This window comes from Protopterus annectens, chromosome 16.part0 (assembly GCF_019279795.1).
Source record: "Protopterus annectens isolate FY-2018-M chromosome 16.part0, PAN1.0, whole genome shotgun sequence".
NCBI lineage: Eukaryota > Metazoa > Chordata > Ceratodontiformes > Protopteridae > Protopterus > Protopterus annectens.
This window is the reverse complement of record NC_056750.1, coordinates 690,072,824-690,093,030: the sequence shown is the minus strand read 5'-3', so window position 1 is coordinate 690,093,030 and position 20,207 is coordinate 690,072,824. Positions and strand designations below refer to the sequence as shown.

At 38.1% G+C, this 20,207-nt stretch overlaps 1 protein-coding gene across 2 annotated transcripts in view; it reads right to left on the bottom strand.

Annotated features, from left to right (window-relative positions):
* The window catches only part of LIPH (lipase H), a 328,988-nt gene that overhangs the window by 239,658 nt on the left and 69,123 nt on the right, over window positions 1–20,207 (bottom strand). For both annotated transcript variants that reach the window (XM_044058848.1, XM_044058849.1), the window contains exon 2: window positions 19,569–19,942. In XM_044058848.1, coding sequence (XP_043914783.1) covers window positions 19,569–19,942 — 374 coding nt within the window. The remainder of the gene's footprint in view (window positions 1–19,568; window positions 19,943–20,207) is intronic.

Here is a 20,207-nt window from a genome sequence, read left to right as displayed (position 1 = left end):
TATAGGTGGCAATCCACTGAGCACAGAAAAAGTCATCAGAGATCTGGGGACCCAGGTTGACAGTAGCCTTTCATTTGACACTCATGTTGCTAAAGTAGTTAGGAAAACCTTCTATATCACCCACCTGATCATGAAGGGATTCACATCTAGATCAAGGGAGGTCATCGTCCCCTGTACTCATCACTCATTAGACCTATGATTGAGTACAATGCCCGTTCGAATGTATCTGACCAGACACCTGCTGCAGCTTGAAAGGCCCCAAAAGTTCCTCACCAAAAGGATAAAGGGTCTCAAAATATGTCTTATGCTGCCCGACTGAAAGAACTCCAGCTCTATTCAGTCTCATACCGCTTGCTCAGAGGTGACCTGTGCCTGACATATAAGGCCATGTCAAACCCAGATTTGATGAATATGCTTCACCTCAAAAATCTAGATCCCTCAGAACCACAAGGGCGGAGACTTAAACCTTGACACGGTTATAAATAGAACGTGCTGGAGGGACAGATTCATCACCCAGAGACTCCCTATGCTGTGGAACAAAATCCCGGTACATGTGAGGCAGAGCACCTCTCTGGCCTTGTTCAAGAGGAATCTTGACCAATGGATGGGAGATTGCAGATATACCCCAGGGATTACTTCAGTGTCACTGCTTGACAGAGGCACAGCAAAATGATAGGCATAGTTTTTATTCAAACTAAAGGGGTGGCGAAAGCCACATAACTATGGGCTAGGCTTATAAATGCCCTTGGGCAGATAGCCTAGTATGAACCTATGAACCTATGAACCTAAGACAAGAAGAAAACAGATGTAAAACAGCTGTAGAACATAGTACAATTTAAAAATATGGTGACATATACTAAACATGGTTACAAATGTAGTTGAGATTTATCAGTGAACAACTGATACCATCTGTTTTTGAGGTACATAACAGCCATTAGCAGTTGTTGTTACAAGAAGTTAGTATTATGTGGTAGGTAGCTGGGAACATGAGTAGCCAAGCTTGCTAAGAGTAGGTTGTTGATAGGGGGCTGAGAGTGGTAGTGGGTGGGGGGTGGATGGTTTTAGAGGGGGGGGTTGCAAGGGCATATTTGGCAAGTTTTGAAGTGTGATTTTAGTAAGGATTTAACATGGGTGCAAGAAGTTACAGAGATAATTGATGATGGGAGGGAGTTCCAGAGTTTAGCTATAGTGCAGGAGAATAATGCTTCTCCAGCAGAGTTAATGGCTCTTGTGACCTGTAGGAGGTTTTTGTGGCTGGATCTTAGTGGTCTCGTGGTTATGTAGGGTTGGCGTAGATTCTGGAGGGATGGGACTTTTAGTGGTTGGTTTATTAGTTTGTGGGCGAGTGTGAGTTGGTACCATTGAAGGAGGTGGGGGAGCTCTAGCCAGCCCAGTTCTGCTAGTGAGAGACAGTGGTGAATACGGTAGGAAGCCCCTGTGGCAAATTTGGTGATTTTGTTGTAGCAGGTTTCGAGCTTATTTAGATAGCATTGTCTAAGGTTAGTAAATATTGCAGAGGCGTAGAGTAGGGTAGAGATAAGATGAGAATTTGCTACCGAAATTTTAGCTGCTTTGGTAAGTACTTGCTGATTTCTATATAATGCTCCTAGTTTTTTTGTGCACTTTTTTAATGGTCATGGAAATGTGAATGTCAAAGTTCAGTTTATTGTCTATTTCTACTCCTAGTAATTTGGTTTGTTCTGTAGGATGAATAGTGGTGCTGTCTTTTGCTGTGATGTTAATGTGAGAGCTGTCTAGGGTAAGTTTGGTGGGTTGGAAGATTAGTAATTTTGTTTTTTTTGGGTTGAGTATTAGTTGGGTATCAGATGACCAAGTTTCAATTGAAGAAAATGCTTCCTGTGTGACTTTTTACAGTTCTGGTAGGGAGTGGGCTGTGCAGATGATGGTTGAGTCATCTGCATATTGTATGAGTGTGCCATGTTTTGTGGCTGAGGCTAGATTATTGGTGAAAATAGAGAAGAGTAGGGGTCCCAGGGTGGACCCTTGGGGAACTCCTATGGAGACTGGTAGTTGGGGGGATAGGTTGTCCTGCCAAACAGCTTGTTGGCGGTCAGATAGGTAACTCTGAAACCAGTTGATGACTGGTTGAGAGAAGGATAGGTTATTGAGAAGAGAGATGTGTTGTCTGTGTGGGACCGTGTCGAAAGCTTTAGAGATGTCTAGGAAGGTAGCTGAGGAGAGATAACCTGCATTTTTATTTTGTCAGATAGTGTTAGAGAAAGAGAGTAAGGCAGTGGTGGTGCTATGGTTAGGTCAGAAACCGTGTTGTGTGTTGGAGAGGAGGTTGTTAGCAAGGAGGTGATCTGAGACTTGAGAATGAATGCATCTCTCTAGTATTTTGGAGAGTGGCGAGAGAATAGCTATGGGGCAGTAATTGATTAGATCTGTGGAGGGGCCTCCTTTGTGTAGGGGAATTATGTGTGAAACTTTCCATAGTGTAGGGACATAACTTTCTGACAGAGATCAGTTAATCAAGAATGATACGGGGTAGGCTAGAGCGTCAGCTGCAAGTTGAATGTATTCACCTGGGAGGTTGTCTGCTGCTAATCTGGTGGTTTTAAGTTTAGTTAGTAGTTGTTTTATTTTGGAGGTAGGAACAGGAGAGAAAGAGAAGCTAGTTGGGAGATTGTTAGTTCTAGTTGATGGTGTGGGTTTATGGGGGGGTTGTGTTGTCTAGCTAGTGATAGTATGGTTTGTGTGAAGTGATTGTTGGAAGAGGTAGCAATATTTTCGGAGGAGTGAGTTAAGTTAGGAGTGGGTGTACTTGCTTTACCTGGGTGGAGGGTGGAGTTTATTGAGGACCAGAATTGTTTGGGGTTATGTTGGGAAGAGGTAAGAGCAGACTGGTAGTATTGGATTTTGTTCTGTTTTAAAAGCTTTTTGGTTCTATTGTGTAGTTTTAGGTATTTTTGCCTAATAGAGAGGGTTTTGGTTTTTCACCAGTTGTCCCATGCTTTATCCCTGTTTTTCATTTCAGACTTTGTGTTTTTCTGTAGCCATGGGGATTGTTGGGCTCTAGTTCGGGGACGTCTTATGGGGGGCATGGTAATTAAGGATACTTAGGAATGTTTTATTAAAGTAGTCAACTGCATTATCTAGTTTGAGGTATTTTAGAGGTTGCCAGTTACAGTCTTTTAGGGATGAGCTGAATGAGAGAGGGTTGAAGTTAGTTTTTTTGCGTATTTGATGGTAGATGATGGGTTTTGCTTTATAAAGGTGTTTTCTTAGTAAGAAAGTTGGGGAGTGATCACTGAGGCTGTCAGATAAGCAGCCTGCTATATATGACTGGGTGCTTTTATTGACTAGTATCCAATCAAGGGTAGTGTGTTTGTTGGAGTTATTTATCCTAGTAGGTGACTACACTAGTTGGGTGAAGCCATGAAGATTTACATGATGGGTTGGGTGGTTGCTAGAGCAGGATTGCCAGTCAGTGTTGAAGTCTCCTAGAATTAAAGTTTTTTGGGGTAGGTGGTGGGTAGTCCAGCTGAGGAGGTTTTCAAGTGGACGGATGTTGTGGCCAGGTGGGAAGTAGCAACCTATTATGTTTAGGGTTTTATTTTGGTTTATTTTAAAGTTGGTATATATTATTTCTTCCTTACCTATTTGGGGAGCTGCTAACTTTAAGATCTGGATGTCTAGATGCTGCTTAAATATTATAGCTATACCACCTCCTTTTTTGTTTAGTCGGTCTACTCTTAGTATATTGTAACCAGTAGGGAGGATTTGCTCATTAGTAATGTGTGGTTTTAACCATGTTTCTTTAAGGATCACTACATCAGGGGAGCAGAAGTCTATGGTGGCATGGAATTCATGCACCTTGTTGCATATACTTCTAATATTTAGGCTTATCAGAAGGAGGTTGGTTGGCTTTCTATTGGCTGTGATTTGGGTAAGTTAACCTATAAATGATGTTCATACGTCTTTCTAGATGTTCTAGAGGTTATGGTTCTTATCTGTAAATGGCTGACTTCTTTTAATAAATTAGTAAACTCAGAGAATGTAGAAGTATGTTTTGAAATCCAATTTTTTGTTATGATCTTTCTAACCACTGCCAGTATAGTCCATAGTAATGAGTATTTCGTTTTCCTAACACATTGTGGAACAGGTGTATTAAATATGATTAGAGACTTATTCAATATGAAGTTGTCTGAAAAAAGTGCTTGTAAAAAGTCATTTACTTTATTCCAAAATATATTTAAGGTTGGACAGTCAAAAACATATGCGTCCAGTTTATATCTACATTAGAGTTGCATCTATTACAGATGTTCTGTTTTTTATTAATTTTGTCCATTATTTGTGGTGCATGTATTCCCCGCAGTCGAGTGGGCGTTCTAAAGACATGCGTTGAATGGGTGTGCCTTTGTTGAAGGTTGGGCGTCGAGCTGGCAACTCAACACTATAACAACCAACTGCCAATCATTAGCGGACTGGAGTTCCGCTGTGGCGACCCCTAACAGGGAAAAGCTGAAAGACAAACAACAAAAACAACATTTGTGATGTATAAAAGAATCTATTCATGAGTCTCCATGTGTAAATCTTTCATTTCAGAGAAAATTATGTTTTCCCAGCTAATTGCAGCATATTAACCTTATTATGATCAGTTGGGAAATTATGAGTAATTAAACTATAATAACTCCAGTATTTATGTGTGCAAGAAAATGTTTCTTCTCTTAAAAGTCTATAAATAAAGGACAGACTAGCTGAATATGTATGCTGGTGTAATAATGTTGATTGAAGAAATTGTAATAATACCTTGGTGTCATGTTTGCTAGTTGGTGAAACTAGTTTCAGCTTATTATCAAGATATAGTATAAGTGTTTGTATATCTAACCATGAAGAATTATTAACTTTATATTCCTGTATGATATGATCCATTGAACTAGTCTTGTATTCATAAGTTAGCTGGAACCAGTATTTGAGTTCATTGTTTTTCAGTTGTGAAATTTTGTTAATATCTGAGGTAACAAAAGTCTCTTGTATATATGCTATAGGAAATAACAAAAAGAAGTATGTAGTCTTTATATTTAACATGTTTATATATAAAGTTTCTAAAGTTAATTATAATATTATGTATGTAACTGGCAGTATGATTAGGATTAGTATGTGTGATAAAATATTCTTTTAAGATCCATATAAAAGGTATGTTTATGAATTCTAGTTGATATGTTGTTGGTCTCGTTACAAGTTCAATGGCTGATACTTTCCATAAAGATTTCTATTTAGCTAAATAGGTTATATCTAAGAGCTGAGAAATTGATCTGATTATAGCGGAAATTGAATAGAGATTTAGATCTGGGAAAGCTATTCCACCATTCTTCCAGCTGTTGGTATGTTGATTAATAGTAATTCTAGTTTTTTTTTGTGACCAAAAGAATCTTAGTATTAAAGTGTTTAGTTTATTTATAAACTTTTTTAAGGGTAGAATTTGAATGGATTGTATTATGTACAAGATTTTAGGTAGAATTATCATTTTTATAATGGTTAATCTTTCTTCAGTAGTAAATATTATTGTATTCCATTTTGAAAATATCTCTTGGACATTTTGTAAACATTTGTTATAATTTAATTGAATTATTGATTTAATGTCTTTGGCAAGAATGTTTCCAAGATATGTGATTTGATCTGCGTTAGCAATGTGATATGCATTATTTCCTATCATCCTTTTTTTTATTTTTTTATTATTAGGATATATGGGTAGAATTTTTGTTTTATTGTCATTGAATGATAGACCGGAAATCATTTGAAACGTTTTAATTGATTCATATAATGACATGAATGAGGAGTCATTTCCCTTTGTGATGATAAGAACATCATCCGCAAACAGCTGGATTTTGGCTATATTGTCTTTATCCGTTTCCAAACCCGCTATTTCTTTGTTGTTTCTTATTTCGTTTGCCCAGGGTTCCATGATCAAAATAAATAGTAAAGGAGAGAGAGAGGACATCCTTGTTTGGTGCCTTTTGTAATAGATATTTTATTGGAAATATATGACCCTGTTTTGATATATGCATAGGTTTCTTCATATAAATGTTTTAGAAGATTAATAAAATTATGTGAAAAATGTAAGCATTCCAAAAGAGTAAATAGATAGATCCAGTTAATAGAATGAAAGGCCGCATTAATATCAAGACTAATTAATGATAAGTTCCTTTTCTTCCTTTGTGAGAAGTTGATAATAACTAGGGTTCATTTTATATTATCAAAAGTACTTCTGTTAGTTATAAATCCTGTCTGGTCTTCGTCTATTAAGTGGGGTAAGAATTTCTTCAATCTTTCTGAGAATATATTCATAAACATTTTATAATTGATATTCAGTAAATATATTTGTCGTTATGAGGAACAGAATTTTGGGTTTTTCGAACTTAGCCATTTCTGAACCTCTGATTGCTACAGAACCTTAAAGAGCATTGTTTTTATGTTTTATTAAAGGATTGTTTTGTCTAGCTACGTGTTGGTTTGGATTTCTTAGTTCAGCATTGTTTTGCTATTGGCAAGTGTGCTTGTTTGAATATTTTCAGCTTTGCTGAGCTGCTATAAATTCCCTGCATTTTCATGGCACTGCTCATCATCCAGCCAAGTTTAACTGTGCATTCTATAGACACAGGTCCTTAGGTCATTTACATTCTCTAGATAAACTACTCCAGTAATTCCTAGTGTACTTAAGTAGCCATTAGTTGCAAGAGTTGGTCCTGTTTTGTACTAAGTTGCATGTTACTCTTTACATGTAGACAGGGCCGGCCTTTGGTCAGCTGGTGCCCTAGGAAAAAGGGCTCCACAGCACCCCCTCACCACCCAGTGCCCCCATCCTAGTCTACCTACACCAACCAGATTACTGAAAAAGTGCCTCTGCTAGAGCAGCACCCTAGGCAGTCGCCTAGTTGGCCTATGCCCATTTTAGACAGATAGCACCTCCAATAAATCTGGTACAAACCTCACAGGTGCTACATCCCATTCAACCCACATTAAAAATCACCTGGAACCTCGATTCTGTAGACAGCTTAGTTGAAATGGGCATGCCGAGGCAGTCTAGCAATTGCTCATGTTTACCGACTACCACCAAGTACTTAAACTGATGCAGTGTTTGAAAAATGTAGTTACCTAATATTATTGGGAACTCATAGAAAGCCATGACAAATAACAAGCAGGTTGTCAGAATCACGCAGCACTACACTAAACCAATTACACACACACAGCTCAAACCAAACATATAGACATATATATGCTAAGTCTCGTAGAGCCAAACTTACTAAATCACAAAGGCCGACTAAATGTAATCTAAAAAAGTACCCTCACAAACCTAACATACTCACAACATACACAGCACCTACCACAAAACATACATTTAAGTGTCCCACTGAATCGGTTCAAAAGTTGATAAGGCAAAGCACCTCACAATTCAACATCCTAGTCACAGATTACTACACAGTGAAACATACTAATGCATCACTCACCAGGATGTGCAAAGAGATGGTCATGACCAGTTGTTTGTCAGGTGCCAGAATTCAACACATTACTCATGCACTCAGGTGCTTACACCACATGTACACATATGACACTAGTAAAGTGCACATGAGTTTAAAAGACCTGAGCTCTACCTCCCTGCACTATATGAATACAGACATGATAGAGTTCTTGGAATATTTGTCTGAAGCAGGTATTACCTTGAGCAGCATTTTACCATCATTTAGAGTGATCCTGCTATACAAACCAAAGACTGTTAACTTCAACAATTACCTTAGCTTTTGGAGTCATTCAAATGGGGCATAATATATATATCAACCTGGAAGGAGATGGTAGACAGTCCTAACTGCTTTGTCATGAAGAGTATATATCACTTTGTTGAATTACTTATGATTGAACCCCTATTTGTCAAACACCTATTTATCAAAGCTGTCAATTGTCAAATGGAGTTTTCAGCAAAAGTTTACCTTGGGCAAATGAGTGGTAGCACCCTAGTGACTGTGAACAAAATCATAAACCTTAACATCTATCCAAGTGGGGGGGTTGTGCCTACTATACCCCCCAATGTGGGGGGCTGAGCTTCCCACCCCCCAACTAAATATACCAGCTCTGAGATTGCACTACAGTGGGAAAAGGGTAAATTCCAAATGGTGGCCAGCCATTGGTTTGCCCTAGGAAAACTTTCACTGAAAACTCCGTTCGATGATTGGCAGCTTCGATAAATAGGTGTGTGATGAATAGGGGTTCAATCATAAGTGATTTGACAAAGTGATATAGACCTATTAGAATGGCTTGTACCTATCCCCACAAAACTTTTACATATTGGCTAAATCCTTTTCCAACCTGCAGTTATTTTTTGGACCACATCAGTCTTCTAAAGCTTCAAACATAAAACTAAATAAATAAATAAATTGGATAACATAAAGGTATTTCTGCTCAAGTCTAGGAGCCTTAACAAACAAAAAAAACAGTCCTTACAACCAATAGTTATCTTAGGAAACATCAATATAATCATAGAGGCTTATTTCAAGACCAATGAGAGCAGCATATCAATGCTTACCACATTTTCAGGCCCACCTCATTAGATGAAGGCACTAATGGAGATGGTGTCTCCATATTCTTAAAAAAAATGTCACTTCCAGACATTGGAAAAGATAATGGCCTGGAACTCCTCCTTGTCCAACTTACTGTTAACAAAACGCCATATCATATCATATCATATCATAGGTAACTCTAGGACCCTCTGTATACCCACCCCTTAGCTCACACCTCCTACCTAACTAATATAGAGTCCCTGTTCAGTATGCCAAACACCATGAAATCTCTCTGTCTCTCTGAATCAGTTATTCTACACCCGGACTTGGGGCAATAGAATACTGTACTCGGTCCTTACCGATATGGAGCGTTCCACCAATTTCACTTTCTCCCTGGTCATATTAGACCATAAATCAGTCACATTCACACTAAGACTGAAGCCAGAAGCTTCTTACAATACCTAATATTCAGAGATTTTCATAAGGCTTGTTTAGTAAAATTGAGTGATGATGATGATTTGATTAAATTCAAAAGCCCCTTCCATCTTGACCACCCATTGAGGAATCCTTTAACATCAAATTGTATGCAAATGTAAACAACTGCATACGTGCATCTATCACCTAGACATGAATACAATGTCAAATTTAAAAATAACCCCCTATGTTGGAACCCAAATATAAATCGGCTCTATAATAAAAGAAAACTTAGTACATGCAAAAATAAATTTAATTCTTAAGATGGCAAAAATGCTCTTGCTAAATTTAACCGGGAACTCTGGACCTTGATTAAATCAACCAAAACAAGATATGAGATAAAAATAGCCACCCAGGCAAAGGATATCCACAAGGTTTACTTTAACTATGTTTAAAACTTTAGAAACAATGTCCAGCACTGCACAGGGTAAATTGTTAATGATATCACATACCTGGATCCACAGGGCATAGCCAATCTACTAGTGGACATATTTACATCTACATTCTTTTTTTTTAGGTTCACAGGTGGATAATAGGCTAACTGCCCTGAAGGGACATTTTAAGTCTAGCAATAACCCTAAATAAGAATAAAACCCTTTACCATGTACCTGTAAGGTGACAACCTTAACCATTATGTCAAACCTTCTTTCAAATCTCTCAGGAACAGGTTCTCTATGCACTATGTAAGGCCAAGAACATTACTATAATGGGGCTGTGTAACATACCAGGCTGCCATCTGGTCTTCCTGAAACATGACTTGTCAGGCTCCCTACAGAGGCTATTCAGTATCAGCCTCCAAGCAGGTTTTGTGCCAGATGAATGTAGGACAGCAACAGTCATCCCCTGCATAAAGATGGAGTGCCAATGGACCCAGGTAATCACAGACCCATAAGCCTGGCAAGCCTTATTTGTAAGACTTTGGAATAGATTGTTATAGAATTAATAAATAAGGGCATAGGTAACCTACAAACTTTCAAACCAAATCAGGTCACATTCATCAAGGGCTTATCCTGACTACTTTACCTGGTTGACTTATTTTAGAAAGATACTGATGCAATGGATGAGGGTAAATCTGCACACGCTGCATAGCTAGACCTTGCAAAGGCTTTTGACACCTCTGAATAATCTGATATCATAAATAAACTCTTCAGCTGCATATAAATCCCTGTGTAATTCATTAATAGCAAATTTTCTCACAACTAGAACCCAAAAACATAGGATGAACAGCTCTACCACCTCCAAAAGATTTGTCACTAGCAGTGTACTCCAGGCTTCAGTCCTTAGGCCACTCATTTTGGCATTTTCTGCTAGGAGGTCAAAGCAAATATAAAGGGTCTATGGCTGATGACTTTAAACTTGGTGTCATCATGAACTCCCCAGAGGACATGAAGATACTTCAGGAGGGCCTTTCCCAAACAAACAGCTAGTGACAAAATCATGGACTAAAACTAACGTCTGTATAATCCTATGTGTTAGTAAGCATGGCTTCCCTTGTAACTATCACATTGACAACACACCCTTGAAAATTGGTCCCATAATCAGGGATCTGGGAAACTATCTGGAAAACAAACTGCCCTTTGATGACCACATATCCACTATTGTAATGAAGTCTTTTTCTCATAGCAGAGCTTATAACTAAATGTATGGCATCCAGGATAAGGGATACAGTCATTCCACTGTATTCAGCTCTCATTAGCCCAACAGTTGAATATAACATAATTTTCAGTATGTACCACTCCAAACACCTGAAACAAGTGAAAACATCACAATGGTTTTGCATTAAAAAAAGGCTTAAATCATAAAAACCAAACTGACCATCTCAAAGCCTTATGCCTCTTCTCTGTATCATAAAGTCTTCTGCCAGGTGAACTTTGCATCACACACATAGTCTCAATAGACCCTATTCTGTCAGACCTAATAATCATTGACAAGTTTAATAGTAGCATGAACATCCACTCAAAGGATGTCAATCTCTAGTGCAAGATAAATAAAATATTTTGGAGGGAACTGTATGCATTACAGAGAATACTGTTTCTGTGGAACTACCTTCTATTTCACATAGCAAAAATATTTTTCTTGCTCTATTTAAATGTAATGTAAAGAAATGTAAGGGGAAATGGCAAATTCAGGCCCTTTCCAGAAAGCCATTGAAGAAGCCAATGTACTTCTTGAGTAAGCTGCAAACCCTACCCGGAAGTGGTTTATTTTGGTGAGTACAACAAAAAGTAATAGCATAGGATAACCATCAAGAAATAGCCAGCTTAGTGACAGGTTATTTCCTCTTACCTTCATAGCAGACAGCTAGTCAGTTTTCCTGAAAGGTTGAATTTTGTCTAGGTAGTATCTGAGCTGCCTGTCTACATCCAGACACTGAAGAATTCTTCCCCCCTTGTTATTTGGATTAGAATAGAAGCCTGGGAGATTAATGGTCTTGCTTAAAGTAAGCTCTGAGATGACTTTAGGCATAAAGGTAGGATTTATTCTTAAAGAAACTTGTCCCCATGAAAAATGAGATAGAGTTGACTCATCGTAAGTGCTTATAACTCAAATACTCTATTGGCAGATGTTAGTGCAATAAGTGAAACAGTCTGCCATGTTCAGAACCTCAAATCAGCCCTTTTGGCTCAGTCAAATGGAGACAGAGTAAGCTTTTCAAGCACAAAATTGAGAACCCAAGGAGGAGTCACCTGATTCCTAGGTGGGCAGGTGTGTAGGACCGCATTCAAGAACTGCTTAACTTGAGCATTGTTCAAAAGTGAAGGATCTAAGGATGGACAAGTAGATGTGCATGACAATTATGCCTTGACAGAAGAACCATTTGAAATGTCAGGACCCACTAAATTGAGTCCTGAAACAAGAGACTGAATGGCCAAGAAAAATGGACATATAAATAAATAAATATATATATATATATATATATATATATATATATATACACTAAGTTAGATATGGCCATTTCTTGGAATATTCCCTTTTCTCTGAGGTATGGTTGTCTCAGAGTTAGAATATATAAGTTTGGGGGAGTATGGGGGTGCAATGGGGCAAAAAGTTTAAAGGAGAACAGTGATGCTCAAAGATTCCTTCTTCTCATGCATTTTCAATCTTTTTTTTTCAGCATGCCAGCATTGAGTGCTGATATTTCAATAGGGAGCCAAGTATGACAATCCATTCAACAGTAGCTCACACAAATGATCAAGAACCAGAGGCAACAGGGGCTGCAAGGTGTCCTGGTTTTTAAATGTCACCAGCTAGAAATTCTTTTGCACTTGCACATATTTCAATTTCTAGTAGCAGGCATTTTCACCTCTAGTACCTGTAGCACATCCCCAGGAAAAAGTACCTAAAATGTATCAAAAGTCTATCATCCAGGCAGTTAGTTGAAAATTTTCCATATTGGGGTGTATCAAACTCCTCCTATCTTGTGTGAGTAAATCTGGTCCATGGGGAAGTTTGTGGTAATAGCTATTGGCCAGATTGAAAAACTGGGATAAGCACTGTTGCCTTGGCCAGATGAGAGTCATCACAACAATTTCTGGGGAGTCCTCCTGATTCTTTAGAAGAACTCTGATAATTAGTGAAAAGGGTAAAACAGCAAAAAAGCATACAGGGACATTCACATCCATGGGAATGAAAAAAAAACTGTCTTCCAGGCCTGATTGCAAGGAGTCCTAGTGCAGAATTATTTTAGTTGCCTGTTCTGTGAGTAGGAAAACAGATCTACTTGAGGTTTTCTCTACAGTTGGAAGATCCTTGGATGATGTTTATTTGTGTGGGTTATGCCCTGGTCCTGCTAAGCTTGTCTGCAGAAAGGTTTTGCTTTTCCATAATGCATATAAACATGGAGTCATATTAAGTTGAGTTGCTGCCTCCCAAGCTGTTATTGCCAGTCTTCTTAGAGGGTAGGATCTAGTAGCCCTGTTTGTTTAAATACCACATCACTGTGTTGTCTGTGAGCACATGCAGAGGTCCTGGGAACCAGAGATATAATAACAGGGTCTTCAAAGCATTGATGGTAGCCAACATCTCTGTTATATTTATGTGCATCTGTCTGTCCACAGGGTTCCACAGAGCTTGCACTTTTACAACTTTTGAAACCATTCCTCACACCAGGTGTGAGACGGATGAGATAAGACTTCCACAAGTTTATTTGAAACCCCAAATAGAGTAGACATTCGTGATAAGTTGCTAGATGCTCCTGACAGCTAAAAAAAGAGTCTGCAAAGGTAAGACAATAGTCCAGTTATGGAAAGATGAATACTCTGGAGTCTGCAATAAGCAATGAATGGAGATAGACATTTTGTGAATACCCTTGGTGCAGTGGAGAGTCCAAAGGGTAAAACAGAGAGCACATAATGGAACCCATGCACACCTAACCTTAGAAAATGCCTGAAATGTTTGGTAATACGAATGTGATGGTAGCCATCTTTTAGGAACAACTTTACCATGAAAACTAGATGAGGAAGATTTTGAGATGATGACAACTTGAACTTTAGGATCTTGATAAAAAGGTATAAAGCAGAAAGACCTAGCACTGACCTCCGAGATATTTCTGGCTAGACAATTATGAATATCTTTGGTATTCTGTGACTTTCTGGGACAGCAAGTTTTGCAGAATGTGAGAAAAAAGAAAAATCTGGTTTCCTGGGCAAGGAAGAATCCCCTGAAAAGGATGAAGGGATTCTGATTGTCAGGAATAACACTGCTGGATTACACACAGAGCACAACTGTCTGATGCTATATATATGATGCCATAAATGGAGATGAAGTCTCAGGGCTATATAATGATTACCAGGGTAGAAGGGCTGAAGTACCTGAACACATGCATGGTCATTCTGACTGTGAGGGCTGTCCTTGTGATTTGGAGCTTTTCATTTCTGTTTTGAGCCTCCTTTTCATTGTTTTTAACCACCAAACCTTTCTTAGTTCCTTGTTACTTCTTATTTAAGTTGTTTATTTGAAAAGGAATGTGAGGAGGGGAACAGCTATTTGGCTTGAAGAAGGAGGAATGAAAACTACAAGTCATTCCTTGACTCAGTTGCCCTATTTATCACATTTCTTTAGTAACTTAGTTGCAGAATGGCCAAACAGATTATCCGTATCTAAGGATGAAATTGAAATCAGAGATTTAACATTCTCAGGCAGGTTTTCATAATTAAGCCAAGCAAATCTCCTCAGAAATTATCCTGATGTAGCAGAACTAAAGGAAGAATCTACTGCATCCTACACACATATGCTTTGTCATCATAGCAACAGCTGTAAGAAAAGCATTTAATGAATTCTTTACCTTATAAGATGGAAGGTTAATGATTAACTTCTACATGTTCTCAAAAGGTGCAAGCTAAAATTTTTACACGTGAAAATTCTAAAAGTTAAAGTGCTCTAGCTGCTAACACACTCACTTTCTCCTGAAATGGAGAAAGTGCCCCTTAAAACTCGGTTAATCCTTGAGAAATAATTTAGTCCAATAAAGGCAAGATGGAATATTGACTTTAGATCATCAAGTCACTTTATATTCTTCATTTTCATTATTTACACGGTTGTGCAATGGAATATCTAGTAAAGTGCAATGGTACATCACAGCAGTGATTGGTAAGAAGATGAAAAAGTCGCAACAAGACTGTTTGGCTTATCGGACAAGCAAGCCTTTCTTCTTAAGGGTGTCTTGGCTATTAAGAACAATGGTGCCAAACCTATTAATTCAAATATTACGATAAGGGGGCTTGACCAATTAGATTTCTTTCTGGAGGGTGAATTACTTTGTGAACCGTTTGGCAACAATCCCGCCAATCAGGTCAATGGGACTAGGACGGAGCCTTTTTCATTGTGTTCCAATATCCTGAGTGGTTCAATGGATATGATACTAATTGCCATTAATTTGTTCTTAACATAATGTGCTAGATTTTGAACAAGAACTGTTTGTATACCAGGGAAACTGGGATAACCCCAATATGTCATTCCCAACTATGTAATAAAGGCAGTAGCCACCTCCACACTCATGCACGATGATTGGTGGACTAACCGGGACACACCTCTCAACTTGTCAATAAATAGTGCCATTTCTGCTTTGATAACTAGCACTGAACATTGCTTGGACAGCTTCCTGTGGATATTTCCATTAAAGATTATTTATCAACCAAAGATCTCCGACTGTGACTTTTCTTGAACAAATGCTCAAGTAGTGCCATTAGACGTATTTTAACTGAGCCTTTTGGATAAAAACAGGGGGCTAGTTTGTAAACCTTCTTTTCCCACAGATACAATACAAAAAGGCCACTTACCAGCACAGAAGCTGACAGGAGAACAAGGAGACCCAGATTACAGCAAAGTGGACTCTCTTCCAAGAGATAAACATGTGAAGACCCCAAAACCTAGAGGGAATCTAACAGAGAAAAGCTACTTATTTTAGAAAGCTACAAAAAACATGGTTTCTCACAATATTTTTTGACTCTCCCTAATGATTTTTTTTTATGATTGCATAAATAAACACGTATGCAAAGAATCCATACAAAACTTAAAATTTTGTGATCTGTTTTATACTCCATATATACTAGTTCTCAAGGATTAACATATTTTTAATGGGTGGTTTCTCCTTTCCAGGAGAAATCAAGTGTGTTAGCAGAGTTTTCTCAGTACATTACGACACTGCTTGTGTTTTTCTTTCTGTTAAAGGTTAAACTGCTAGAACATTTTCTTCCCTAACTCATCCATGACTGTCCCATCTTTATCAATATTAACTGGATTAGTAGCAGTAAGCTGTTTAGCTGCACCAGATTTGAATAAGGAAATGAGTGCTGGGTCTGCTTTGAGTAGAAAACAAGTATGTGTAAGTCTGGGGCACATTATATAACCTATTATTGCTCTTAGGGGTCAAAGAATGGCCATCAGGAAGGGTCAATGCAATGAGAAAAACATTATTTAAAGAAGGCAATACAAAAAGCATAGGCAGAGCTCATACCTCTCAAACTCTTAGAGCAAAAAATCTGGACAAGGCCATAAATAAAAGTGGGACAAAGGCCTAAAAGTAGGGACAATTTTTAAATACTGTTTTTACAAACTTAGAAATTTGATAGAATAACAGGTATTGCATTAGCATGGATTTTCCGAAGGGTATGAAGTCTGAAACTCAAATGTCTGTCATTATTTTCTAACTTCAATCTTTAATGATTTGCCTCTAATTTGCCATAAAACCACAATTTTATGAAAAAACAGACCAAAAATATGAGGGAAAAATCTGGTCATTCTGTGAAAATCTGTAAAGTTGAAAGGTATGGTGCAGTTTTATGTTCAATAACAAGTCACAATGCATTTTCTGTGACATATGAACTTTATGCTGTTAACACTGAAACACCTCTTTTATTTTGGATAAAATGTTACTGAAAGAAATTTCTTCAGCAGGAAAATCCTAAACAATAGTGTCCTGAGAATCAGAATGCTCAGTGAGAAGACATTTCTAAGGAACACCCCTCCTCCCCATACTGGCTGCTCTTTTGACTGGAAAATCCTGTTAGAATGAGAAGGAACTCTTTCCTTCTCTACCAGTACTTAGAGAAGATGAGAGAAAAGCAATATTATGCAACACACCCCCCCCATTAATATTCCAAAACATGCACGCTAATTGGTCAGCGTGCACGTTGTAAATCAGACTTATACTAAAGGAAAAAGGTCCAGTCGCTCAGACTTTTTCCATTAGTATAAGCCTTTTTTTACAGCAACTGAGAACACAAGATCTCCATTGCTGTTTAGACACTGTCTCACTATGTTAAAGGAGTTTAACATAGCGAGACAGCTTTAAAAAAAGTAACGGATATCTTCCGTTGCTTTTTTTAAAGCTGTCTCGCTATGTTAAATGGGTTTAACATAGCAAGATAGCTTTAAAAAAAGCAATGGAGAGCCGTTGCTTTTTTTAAAGCTGTCTCGCTATGTTAAACTCATTTAGCATAGCGAGACAGTTTGTAAAAAACAACGGAGATCTTGAAGGGCAGCAAGGAGACATTATTCAATGCCATTATTTAAGAAAAGTAAATATTTTTTTTTCTTAATGTCATTGTATAATAGCAATAACCCACTTCTGGGTGTGGGTAATGATGGATTTACCCACGGTTGTCTTTGTTTGGCCACCTGGGCTTCGCCCTCGTGACCAAACCATACCAACTATGGGTAAATCCAGCATTACCCACACCCAGGCGTGAGTTATTGGTATAATAACTTTCTTGGCAAATCCCAGTAAATCTGCCCTGTCCATGGAAGCACAAAAAGGTGACAGGAAGATTTTGTCGCTAAGCATGTTCTACCTAAACGATCCCTGACCCTTAGGCACACTGACTACCAGCATCCAGAACCCATCTCTGCCAAATGAAGACCCTTCACCTGCCCCTGCCCCAGATAATGACCAAAGTAGTTATCCCTTGCCTGGTAGGGGTATACATACAAGCATAGATGGCATGGCTAACCCCTGATCTTTGTTGGCTTGAAAGGCTACACAAAGAAGACCAGGAAAATATGTTGGGTGATCTGAGGAACAACCATTGGCCATAGCAGAGTCACATACCAGTAGCCAAGACAAACTAGCAGCCAAACTAACCCTTGACTCTTTAACGATTTTTTTTTCTTTTTGTATGTTGGGGAAAGAAGAATCCCAGAAACGGACTGGTGCTCCATTTGTAAGACAGGAAAGAGGTTTAAAATGTGGGTAGCAAAGCCTTAAAGAGTCAATAAGGAGAACAACTGATTTCTGTGGTAAGAAAATCATTGAACGTCCCCCACAATATCCTGTCCTAAGACACAAAACTTCAGTAAAAGTAACTGTCTTTAGTCAAAATACTAACTTTTCCTCACAAAAAGTTTACATAACCAAAAAAAATAAATCCATTGCCACCATGCATAAAAAGTCCAAATCATGTTGTTTCTCAGTCGAACTACAAACTCTGACAGAAAAAGTACACTTTCAGTCATAAAAATAAATAAAACAGGAGTCCATTCCCCAATGGATGTTTATCTGCCCAGCTGCTGAAAGACTGCTAGATGACTAGGCACACTGAAGAAATATTCATTTCAGTAGCAAAATAGCTCTGAATTATCTTGTCACTCCTACTGCCTTTGTAGGGAGCACTTTGAGAGCAGCTGGTAGTTGGAGAGCACAGAAGGTACACAAAGCTTGGGGAAGTTGGCCAGAGCAGCGGGTAAAACCCAAATAGCTTAGGCTACTGCAACATTGTCTGTGTATGAGCATATGTTATTATTTTGTCACTTGTCATGGACATAAGCATAGAAAATGAGTAAGCCAATTACTAAATCCTGGCTACTGTCATTTTTCTTGGGCCTAGGCTCAGGCAATCCACTTGATCATTTTTCATTTGTTACTGTCTCCAAATAAGATCATGGGTGTTTTATATTTAAAAGACAGTCAAACAATGTGTACTACATTCTTACATAACAGTATATGTAACCTTTTACATCTAAAGTAAGTTGAATCTTGATCCTTGACCTCAGCAGATTTGGGTATAATATGCGTGAATGACACCTGTAATCCCAGAAAAAAACATTCATATAAACTACTACGCATACATTCTGAAACATGGGCAGCAGTGCTAACTTCATTATACATTCACCAGACAGTACCAGTGAATTATGTTAAGCATTAATCTGTAATATAGCTTCTTACCTAATAAAGAAGAAAATATGAGATATATTCCCAGTACGTCTCTTTTTTTCTTACCTATTAGTTGACCATATTTTGGCTTATGTTCTTTAGGGTATGAGCGCTTTTATTAATGATTTTTTTTTTTAATATTATAGTAATTTACACAATGCACAACTGTTAATAATCAGAAGAAGCAGTGTATCTATCTTTACATGTATATGGAATATCATTGACTTTACTTTTGTTACAATGCTAATACTTGTTTCAGATTCTCAGTCAGTTTTATTTATTAATAACTTTTTGCTGGAGTTGACTTTTGAAAGTCCTTTTGGCTGCCTTGTTGCAAAGTATACAATTAACAGAACATGCTGGAGGGGCAGGTTCATCACCCAAAGACTGCCCATACTCTGGTATAAGCTTCCCATTCATGTCAAGCAGAGCACCTTGCTGGCCCTTTTCAAGAGAAATCTTGATGAGTGGATGGGTAAGAGAAAGTTCACTCGAGGGATCATTCCAGTTGTCCTACTGGATAGGGGCTCTGTGAACTAACATCAGGTGGCACAGTACCTGGGCAATTTTTTGGGGCTAGGCTTGTAAAGGCTCCAGGGCCATTAGGCTAGTACACACCTATGAACCTATGAATTTATGAAGAATAATCAAACTAAAGTCTTAGAAATGAAAGCAGGAAAACAAGGCCTGACAACTTAACAAAGTCATTTTAGGTCATCTGCCCTCTTGTTAAGAATTACCTCACCAACCAAAAGAATTAGATGGTTGAAAGTTAATTTCCTAAATTGGGATTGCCAGAAGCAACAGACCATTTATATTCTGCCTACAGAATACATTTTACAGTTGTGATGTCAGCACTTTTCCTGCATTTAATATTATCATTTACTTTCATAAGTAGAAAAAAATAATAATTGGATGTAAGTTCTCACCACCATGTTCCGCAGAAGCACTTCTAAAATGTCTGCTACTTTCTTTGTCATCTCAGCCGCTACATTGTATAATATTGTGGTTGCACCTTCATTCCAGTCAACAATAATCACATTCATGTCTTCTAGCATTAGCAGCAGTTTCACTATGTCATCAAGCCAGACAGGAGGTGAGCCAGTGGGCCTGTATCCATGTATAATGAATGTTGTTCTTCGAGTAACATTTAACCTGGAGATTGTAACATTTTCATGATCAAGCTTTCTTGCACAGTTTTCATTTTCTCTTGTATACAGAAGCAGCTTCAGGTTTAGTTTAGTCCCAATCACAGAATGACCAAAATTAAGATCTGTAAACTCGTGACACTTCTCTTCATTTTCTAAAATGAAAATTGAAAAGGCAAATTAATGTATTGCTTGAAATAGATATAAAACCATAGGATGTCTGATTGAAACCTTATGCACTGGTAGAGCTATGCATATACTGTAATGCTTTAATGTGAGCATTTAGCAAGTGATGAATAGGACAGATTAGCAGCACTGGGTAATCCAGCTGTGCTTACTGAATGTATTCTATATGCAGTAGGTATCCTTCTTTCATTACTCATAAGTGGTATTATGGGAAGCTTCTTATCCAGTCTTTGT